The sequence below is a fragment of the Polyodon spathula genome, chromosome 26 (assembly GCF_017654505.1).
Source record: "Polyodon spathula isolate WHYD16114869_AA chromosome 26, ASM1765450v1, whole genome shotgun sequence".
Classification (NCBI taxonomy): domain Eukaryota; kingdom Metazoa; phylum Chordata; class Actinopteri; order Acipenseriformes; family Polyodontidae; genus Polyodon; species Polyodon spathula.
In genome coordinates, this window is record NC_054559.1 from 18,160,861 (window position 1) to 18,171,506 (window position 10,646).

General features: G+C 41.0%; 1 protein-coding gene across 1 annotated transcript; it reads right to left on the reverse strand.

Annotated features, from left to right (window-relative positions):
* Positions 1-2,250: 2,250 nt before the first annotated feature.
* Positions 2,251-10,385, reverse strand: LOC121300556 (hippocampus abundant transcript 1 protein-like). The gene is made up of 11 exons (XM_041229127.1): positions 10,296-10,385; positions 9,262-9,324; positions 8,271-8,398; positions 7,724-7,838; positions 7,200-7,418; positions 6,744-6,857; positions 5,158-5,229; positions 4,630-4,742; positions 4,163-4,260; positions 3,440-3,606; positions 2,251-3,040 (listed from the first exon to the last, which is right to left on the reverse strand). The coding sequence occupies exons 1-11, from the start codon at positions 10,302-10,304 to the stop codon at positions 2,828-2,830; spliced, it is 1,311 nt and encodes a 436-aa protein (XP_041085061.1). The 5' UTR covers positions 10,305-10,385; the 3' UTR covers positions 2,251-2,827.
* Between the last annotated feature and the right edge of the window lie 261 nt (positions 10,386-10,646).

Consider the following 10,646-nt stretch of genomic DNA (forward strand, 5'->3'; position numbering starts at 1 on the left):
AAACACAGACCTGCAAGCAAACTGACATTCAGTTAGACAAAATAGGGAAAAACCATATAAACAAAATCGATAAATCCCAATTTAGCAGAAACTAAACTTGCAAACACACAGCACGATGGCAAACACCTTGCACGCATTTTCTTTTTTTTTTCTTTAAGTGGATGTCCTCTGAAGGGAAAATGGCAGCTTGAACTCAATTTAAGGAAAAACAGACGGGACAGTGGGTTTCATTTTGTTGAAGCAGGCTGAACAGCTTTGGGAAACAGAAGAGAGAGACAGGGGGCAGAGTGTCACCAATCCAAAAACACCACAAGGACAGACTTTCCCAGAACGGGAGACAATACATTTCCTCAACAGTAATAAGATAAAATAGTCAGAAACATAGAAAGATTTAATAATTGAATCAGCGAGGTTGCTATAGGAAACGTGAAAGAAAAACAAATAGCAGATTTCAGGTCAAACGAAATTATTTGTCCCTTGGGTGCAACACTTCACTGTACTGATTTCAGTTTTAGGCTCCACAAGAAAGCTCTGTCTAACCCAGCAGAGCGAGCTGATGCAAAATGTCGATGATGATTCTATTCTCTGAGGATAAAATGAGCAACAGCTGCCAAGAACATATTGTTAAATTATTGCAGTTCCTATACAACTTGAAAAACATGTTATGTTCTGTGCAAATTCTCATTAAATCTGTCTGCGCTGTTGATGCAGGTATTAAGAATTTAATTGCTGACTGCAGCAAAGCAAAAAATAAAAAATAAAATCTCAAACCGACAATCCATTTTCTTGACACTTTTATCTGCAATGTCGGTGCCCAATGGAGCGCTATCTTCCAGGAACGGCACAGGAGCACTCAAAAGCCTTAAGGTGTGGTTTATTGTAAGCTCATTGCTCCCTTACGTCATCCTTTATGGCACAGCAAAGATTTCCTTTACTTCAAGGTGACTTGACTTGTATGCATCCAACACAGAAGTCTATTTAAACAATGATCCAAGAGACGAGGGTGTGAAGTAGCAGTCCCAACATGATCCGAGAATTGAAACAATAGCACATCGCTGTCCAGCACTGTTGGCTTACTCAGGGAAACCACACAAGAAAAAAAAAAAAAACCAACAAGAATTATTAGACATGAAGGACTGCTAAACCAGACAAGTCACTGTTTCGGTACTGCTGTGCTCCTCAAACAGGTCGCACGTTTAAAGTAATCTGTTTTTACCATAAACATAGACTAAAAAAGCTATACTATATTTATTTGTAATTTAACAGTATCACTGTAAATGAAATAAAAACTAGATTAATAAAATAAGTGGTTACTATTATTTGGAGTCATAGTTATAGTTACAGCACAAAATCCTACTTTGCAACATTATTTAAAGCTAATTGCAAAGCTCTTCCTTGGACAATCTGTTAATTCAAACTCTGAAGCCATGACTGGGAGGCAGGATCAATACGTTTCTTTTTTTGTTTTAAAATCTCTCCATTTTCATTAAGCCACATGCAAACAATATTCCGCTGAAGTCAGGAAAAACAAACATGTCTTCAGATACTTTAAAAAAAAGTTTTTAATTGTGTTAATAATTTAATATATCAGTTACAACATTTACAATCCTTTTTATAATCCATCACAATACTAATAACACATTTAACTTCCTACTGCTGCAGCACATAATGCAAGAATAATGTACTCTTATTTACGGTCAGATCCTTGATCAACAGCAGAAATCTTACCCGTGTGTCTGCAGTCAAACCACACCCAGACCGCAGGACTTTCCAAAACAGCCTTGAAACTACAAAAAACTATCACCAAGTCATTACTGTTAAAGTAACGTTGACCTTTACCAAGAAGTGGTATTAGAGCAGTAAAACAAACAGGAACAGTATTATATAAATATATTTTTACAGGTATATACTTGCTCCAATGGGAGCAATATTAAGATTACTAACCGTTCAGAATGCCTATTCTTCATTCAGGTAATGTAATTAGTCACTTTAAGGCAATTTATTTTAATTCCCCCCCCTCCCCCCTTCCCCCCAAGAGATTTTTTGTAGCTTCTGCTCAATCACCCATGCAGAGAAGGAACCAGTCAACACAAATTTTACTGGTGGCACTTACCCAAAATGTACCAAGCGAACCAAATGGCTGGCAGAACAATGAACATTATACAAAAAAAAATAAAATAAAATAACCACAAAATACAAAGTGGGAAGAAAAAAAACAAACATTTTTATATAAAATATTTTAAAATCTGATCTTCACAACATTTTTGGCATCTCGTGGACAACGAATGCACTATTGAAATGCCCAGTAAATTAATTACAAGCTTGTACTCTGCTGTAAATTGCATAGTGATTTCCATCTAGTGATTTCCTTTGAATCCTGAGTGGCTGAACCCATCCACTTGTCTCGCCTCAGTCTATAAAAGCAAGCCGTGGCATTTGAGAACTTCAAGATTTCAACGACGAGGTTGGCTATTGTTAGTTCTTACCCAGTCTAGTCTGCAGTTTAACCTACACGAGATCAGTTGTCTTTGGACTGGGTGTATTAGTGATTCTGTCTAGGCTGGGTCAGAAAAAAGATCATCGTATTTTTATAAGCAGGAAAAAAAAGAAACACAACATTCTGACAGAAGCACCCTTCTACTCCTCCCCTGCCCTTAATTCTAAAGCAAGCTTCGAAGTCCATGCCTGCCCTTCTTCCTGTCCTCAGCACCGAATGCAGACCCGATCCGTGCTGGTCCTCACCGCTGGGTGCTTCGATGGCCTTCTCTTCAAGCATTCTTGATCTCTGAACCGGGTGGAGAAGCTCCTGCTTCCTCCGCGGCCCTGGCTACACGTTGCTGTCCTCCAGCAGGGGCTCCTTGCCGTCCAGGATGCCCATCTGGGGGCTGTGGGAATGGCTCTGGGCTCCGTTGCTGTGTTTCTTGTAGCTGCCTGGCCTCATGTTGGTGCCACTGTGCTCGGGAATAAATAAGGCAACCAGGATCGAGAGGAGGACGGAGCACGCTCCGAAGAGAAAAGGTGGCCCGGGAATAATGGAACGCTAAAAGAAGATGAAGTAATGCAAAAAAAATTTAAAAAGAGAGCGAGAGAGGAACAGGCAACACAAAAATAATCAACGAGTGAGGAAAGACTTAAACACAGAAGGCCAAAGTCCTGAGTTGCTTTTGTCTATCATTTTTGAGTTACCATCATGTTTGCTGCCCCTCGCGCAATTAACCATGTACTAACCAAATCATTTATCTCTGTTTTATGGACACGGCCATTGCTGTCGGCCGTTCGTGATGTCACAGCTACAAGCTAGCCACTGAAATATTAAATAAAAACGCATTGGAACACACAGGTGCATTCAAAACGTGCACACACAGATCTCAAGCAAAGTGAAGTTATTTATCTACTGCAAAACTGAAAACTGTTCCTCTTCACAACAGGAACCTCTTACCTCGTCAGTGGGGTTGACCATGTTGGTTTTGGCAGCTTTGTCCAGGGTTTCCCTGTCATCTATTTCATTGAGCTCCACGTGGAACAGGTAGAAGACGAAGCCATAGAGAGCCGGCCCCAGACCGTTACACAGACCTCGGATCCCCGTGACCATTCCCTGCACCACTCCTGGAGGAAGGAAGCATGGGTCAGGGGAACACAGACTCAAGCCTCCAGATTGCACACAATCTGCACACACAGATCGCAACTCAATTATAACACATGAACAAAATTTTTTTAAAGTTTTTTTTTCAGCATGTGCAAAGTGGAACTTTAAATCTTAATTTCCTTTCAGTGTTACATTTTACTTAAAAGGGTATGGGATAGTTTTTTTTTTTTCCCCTGAATTTCTTGTAAATAACTGTAATATTATCATTGAAAATTAAATAAAAAAAGGCTAAACACCTTTCTATAAAAAAAAAAAAAAAAGTTAAGAGGCTTGTAATCTATCCAGGATCTGCATGTCCAGACAGCGCTTCCTTGCTATGCTGCTATCAGACAACACATGGAAATGCAGTGAATCAGTTAAAGGGTCCTTGCACAGCAACATTTTCCAGAAGCACAATTTCCAGCCACCCCTGTATTGCCGGGATTCTAAAGCAGCGAGGGCACGCTGACGCCAAGTCAAGCTGCACCACTTAACCTGCGCCACGAGGAAGCCGTCGTGCAGGACAATGGTTCTTACCCTGCTGATCAGGGTCGGCGTTCCTGGACACTATAGCACTGATGGCTGGGAAGGTGATGCTGGACATGGCAGCCAGGGCTCCTGCTGCCCACATCATCCTGCATGGGAAAGAACGGAACACGGCATCATTCAGTACACATTGGCAATTTCAGTATTATATATTATATTATTCCTCCCTGCAGTCACATCTCTCTTTAAAAAAATAAAAAAAATATATATATATATATATATATATATATATATATATATATATATATATATATATATATATATATATATATATATATATATATATATATATATATATATAAAAAATCATCCCTTGACTACCCCCTTGTGGGCAATCTAAAGAATGCAGTCCAATACAACAGGATGGCAGAACTCTCTACTAGTGCAGTACTGTTTTAACCTGTGATTCACACAGTTTACGGCAGGGAAGGCCTGTTAATACAGGAGGTGCTCCTCACCAAGGCTGTGATCCGAAGCCATACCAGGCTAGCTGCAGGATCTGGAACCCCAGGCCCAGAAGAATGGTGTTTTTGTTCCCTATGGATCTCATCAAGACACCCAAAACCACCGTCTAAAAAAACAAAACAAAAAAATATTTTTCAGCTCTGCAGAACACGTGTGCATTCTGATTGGTCTGTGTTATGCCACAAAAACCTTTGATTGGCTGGACAAACATTCAAAAACGGAGAATTCTCAACAGGTACTAAATGACCTGTCAAAGCCAATGGACATGCACACGAACAGATAACAAGTCCGATCCAAGACATTATTTGACTGCCCAGACAAACAGATTAACAGACAGACAAAGTGCATCAGAGCCTAATGTAAAATAAACAAAGACATTTCTGTTGCTCATGCAACCTTCTTCAGTGCAATACATGATACTGGCTTGACTTTTTAAAACTACCTGCTGTGCACTTTTATCGCGAACAAGAGAGGATTGCAGGCAGATTAGCAGCAGGCTTGTCAAACATGGCAGCGCTCACCTGGGCCAATATAGAGAGGATTCCAACCACCGCTATGAATGCAGCCACCGTCTCAGAAGTGAACCCAATTACCTGGAGATGAAGACCAGCAAGAGGACATGAAGCACACAACACACTGCCACACTGCTCAAGCAAGACAAAAGAGCATTTCAGAACACAGTGACGGGTCTTTGCACTGCATGCAAACAGACCACTGGAGGAGATTAAGACCTGGTGAGCTGGCAATGTGTAGCGAAAGAAAATATATTATATATATTCAGAGTTATGCAACATTGTCCGACTGTTGTTCAAACTGCACATCACTATACAGCAAACAGTGTGGGTAAAGGGCCAATACTGGGGCTGGAGGCCAGCACAGGCAGCTAGCACAGTAGCTGGGAGGGCATAAAACAGAGACATCATTAAAAGATGGCACCTGGACAAAGAGTTGAATCTGCTTGCACGGTAAACAGCAAGGAAATACAAGTTTGAGAGGATATCACAAACAGGAACCCGATGCCCAGCTTGGAAGGATTAAAGAGCTTTGCTTCTTGCTCAACGAGCAAGTTTCTATTGTACTTTTACTCATTAAGTGCCACTGTCTCTATTACTCTCTTTAGCTATATTGTTTTGAGAAATTACTCAGATTTTGTTAACCGCAAACATTTGGCAATTAATGTGTTAAACAGTGTGAGTGCAGCTTGCAAGTTTAGTACTAATCTTGAGACTTTATCAGGGTCTGTGAAACAAACCATAAATTGGTCCAGTTAACTTTTTTTTTATATATATTTTTTTTGTAAATAACCAAACGTCTATGTAAAAAGGACAGATACACACATTTATATCTACACATATACATATACACAATCAATGTATTTAAAGGAGTGAATTTTCAATGCATAAACGTGTGTACCACAGGTCTGTTCACACCAAGTGTTCACTGTTTTTTCTAGTGCCAGTGACGCCGTCTGTTTGTACAGCAGATGCTTTTTCTAACCGTCTACAGATTGCACCCGCCCTCCCTCTGATCATCACTCAAGCCTCCCTTTCGAAGTCTAGGCTGAACTGCTGTAAACACACTGCAAAGGGATCAATGTGCTCATTACACAGCGGCAGCTGTTGCTGGAAGCCCCACCTCCAATTCCCTCAGTAGGATTGCTTTGTTATTTATACAAACAGGTGGGGAGCCCTATTGTTTTCTCCCTGCTCCCTGTAGAACCTGAAGTGAATTGGATCTCAGGGAATACTACAGTTTTAAACCTTGAAAAAATGAGCATAACAGGTAATGATAGCAGCACAGGACACTGGCAGACAGGCAGGCAGAACTGGAGCCTGGAAGAGTTGCATCACTGTAAAGGGATGTCTGCCTCTCTCTAAAACCAGACAGGTGGTTCCCAAGCCGCTCAAGTCATGCTTGTACGACTGTCTGAGCTACTGAAAGTAATAAGTGTGTGCGGGTTTGCCCTCTAAATCCCAGTGGTGTTGACAGGCATATTCAGAGGTAATTGCCAGCTTTTTTTCATGTATTCAAACCATAATTGTGCTGTTATTTTGGACACTCCCCCAGTGAGTGTAGCAATCAAGTAGCTAGTTAAATATTAGATTACCTGTCTCAAGTAAAGGAAGAAACTTGAATACTGTCCAGCTTCAGGAAGGTAGGAAAGAAACACGGTGATACATATGAGGAGAACCGTCGAGTCTTGACCCACCTTACGAAGAGACTGGTGAGGGAAAGGAATTTTACATTAACATTGCAGATTGCAACCCTAACCTGGAGATAAGTCATATGAAAGAGATTTCCTATCCTGTAACTCTGGTTCTTGCATACAACTAAATGAAATCTTCTCCACATGATTACAATGTGAAAGGGTTAAATTAAATATCAGATTTTGCCCCAGAGCAACTCGGGTGCTTTTTTTGATCAAATTTGATCAAGTTTCGAAGCAGTTTTGTAACATGTACAGCACCTCCACCATTTTATGAAGCACAATTTGTTAATTCTATAGAGGATGCAAAACTTTTGGCCAGAGCTGTCTGTAAGGTGATGTTAGAAGAGCTCTCACAGCGAAGGGGTCTGCCTGTTCCCAGGAGATGGGCGCTCCCCAGGAGGCCGGGCGCATCTTCTCAGGCAGGGACTCTGGCACTGACAGCAGGATGAAGCAGATGTCCAGCAGGGCGATGGCCGTAGCCAGGATCACGACGACAGTATCACCGTACTCGCGAGACAGGTAGGCGCCGATCGCCGGGCTGGTTACCAGGCTTGCGGCAAACGTGGCCGACACCTGGAAGAAAACCGGAACGTTACAAAGCGCCACGGGAGGGCATCAAGCCTCACGTGGAACTGTAGAGAAAATAGAAATGCAAACTCAAAAGGCACTGTTGCTGTATGATGCATATGGGGGGGGAGTCAACTTGTCACATGCTTTATATGGTCCTTTAAGGAAGTCCCTATAACCAAGAACAGACCTCTAGAATGGATTTCACAAAGGCTTCCCTCACTGGAACCAAATTATTTAAAAAAAATTAAAAAACAACCCTCTTATTTAATTTAATGCAAACAAAATGTACATGCAAGAGCAGTTCTTACCAGGCCGTAGGCAGTGCTCCTCTCGTGCTCCTGGGTGATGTCAGCGACATAGGCAAATATCACTGAGAACGTGACAGCGAAGACTCCAGACACTGAGATTACTGCAAAGTACCACCTGGAGGGAAGCAAACACACATGAGAACATGAGGCTTTTAATCCACGTACAAGGGGTGGCAGGGTTTTGTTAACACTGTATATTATAATAATATCTATTTTTGTATATTAATAAAATTCAAATGAAGAAATAAGATTTTAATAAGGTTTAAAAGTGTTTTTCATTTTTCTTAAGAAGTGCTAACAGTGGGCCACAGCGCCTAACGCAGCTGAACAGGTGGGCCTCGGGTAAGCTTGAGAACCCCTGGCCTACTGCATACCGAAAACTGCATTAGTTTATGTGAAAATAGAAGTTACATTTTAGAGCAAACTCTCTACATGTACTTGCTCATTTCAAATGTAGTGTTCACACACACGCAGCGTGCTCTGTTGAAGCTATCAGTTCAGTACAGTCCTAGGGGCGATAAAGTGAAAGCGTGACTGCGAGGCTCACCAAGGGCTGATCTGCATGAGAGGTATCGGGGCGCAGGTGAAGAACACAGTCAGCAACAGGAAGGACTTCCGACCCCATACGTCCGAGAGAGCCCCAATCAGAGGGGCGCTCAGGAACGACAACAGCCCCTTCACAGAGAGAGAAGTGAACATTAGGGGTGCAACGATTCATTCCGTATCCAGGAATCACAATATATAATTTATATTGCATCTCAACATAGGCATGCATCGTTTCTATTGTGCTACAAGGCCCACAGCACAGCAGAGTTCGTTCCAGTTCGCCAAATGATTCTTCAAATGAAGAATACGTGATTTATTGATCATATGAATATAAACCACCTTCCCTATCTCATTACACTTTTTGTCTTTTAACAAAAGTAGCCCATCGTTAACGATCTTGTATTATACATCATACAGGTATCCTATCAGGACCTTGGCGCACGATGAACAGCACATAGTGATGCTTACTGGATCATGACATGAGAGAACATCTCAAACACTGCTAGTAATCTCTGATCTCCTCTCAACGATTAGCGCTATGACTCAGCTGGAAACTGGACTCGACAAATGGAGACACAGAAATTAATTCTAGAGCGGTCAGCTTTCCTAGCCTTTCTAAAGTCGTTTGAAAAGGGATAAAGAAACCTTTCAGTTCCAACAGGAAATTCTATACGTTTGGTTGCTGCGTGCTATTTTCCTGATTCAACAGGTCTGCTTGTTTACCGCTTACCAATTACAATGCTGTCATGAAAACCATTTTGAAATGTTCTCCAAGACTAGAAAGTGTTTTGAAAATATCAATTATTCAAATTTTTTTTTTTTTTTGTATAACTGTATAGTCTGTATATTTACACAATCATAAGCTTAAGATAAATGATAAAGTCTACATATGCTACTGATACACTCCTTCAAATTGCCTTTGATAGGTGCCAGACAGACATGGAAAATTACCATTCCTTTGTGTGCTTATCTAAACACAGTTCTTATCTTACCTTGACACCATGAATAAGCCCGTTCATTAGAAACGTGTGCTGTGGGAAAGTTTGATGTAACACCTGTGAAAAGGGCAACAGAGGGAAAAAAATACAGGATTATAATCACTGATATTTCTCCCGGAGAACCTGGAATATCAAAGACTAACAAAAGCATAATAGATAACTGTGCTCCTTAGATAATTCCCGATTCCAGAATTCAGTCTGTCCATGCTGATAGTAAACTGTATCTCTACTGTACTGTACAGCTGTTGCCAAAAGTTTTGCACCACCTAGAATTTTTGAATTGAGACAGAATACAATTAAACAATAAAACTACATGAACATCATTTAGATCTTTTACTTAACATCATGTAATAAAAGAAACTACCAAATGATATCGCAAAAGTTTACCGGCAGTTTAAATATTTGTGTCACAGCGTTTCTTCGTTTTCTTAGCTTGAGATGTGATTTGCCTGGCTCTGTTTGGCGAGGAAGTGTTATATTATCAAGCTTGCTTTTGTTTTGTTTTCTTATCTCTGCCCCGACTGCAGGAAATAATGAATCCGTAGGGCAAGTTTACTGGTTGTCTTGACAACCCAATGACAGCCACATGCACAAAAAAAAAAAAAAAAAAAATCCTGGAACGCCTTTCCGTTATTAATCTGCACCTCCTTATAATTCATACTCAAAACAAACTTACATTTCTTACAGATGACTTACCAACGTCTACTAATCACTAGACCCAGATGCTGCACATCAATATCCCTTCAACCGCAATGAGGGCTCAAACCGGACAGGGATTGAAATAAGACTCCCATTGCATAGCTGTCTGATCCATTCCTGGTTTTACTACAGGTTTAATAAGACACACCTGAGCTTGTATTGAAATCTGAAATGGCCGAAACTGCCATGCAATAGAAGTCTTGTTTCCACCTCTGAATCTTGATATTATTTTAAATGTCTTCTGTCATCGAAGAGCAAACGTTTAGTGCACTAATGCATGCAAGGTGTATTGTGTGAAGCAGCCGTGCACACAGGACTACAGGACTTACAGTAAGCATAGGGGTCGTGAGCAATCCCCAGGCAAAGAACTCAAGGAAAATGACGACCACTGCATGGTAGACACTGGGCTCTCCTATCCCTTGTGGCTGCAAAGACAGAAAAAATAAAAACAGGACAGCATTAATTCTTTAAATCAGCTACACAGTGGTATCAACATTTTAAAGATAGCACAGACTGTGAGATTGTCTGTCTGATAGGAGGTGAACTGTGTACTTGGGTTAGTATTTCTTATACTGGTAATACACCTCAATAGGGTGTTTTTAGCAGGGTAGTATACAAGATGTGTGTGTGTGTGTTTGTGTGTGTGAGAGTGAGTGAGTGAGTGAGTTAGTGTGTGTGTG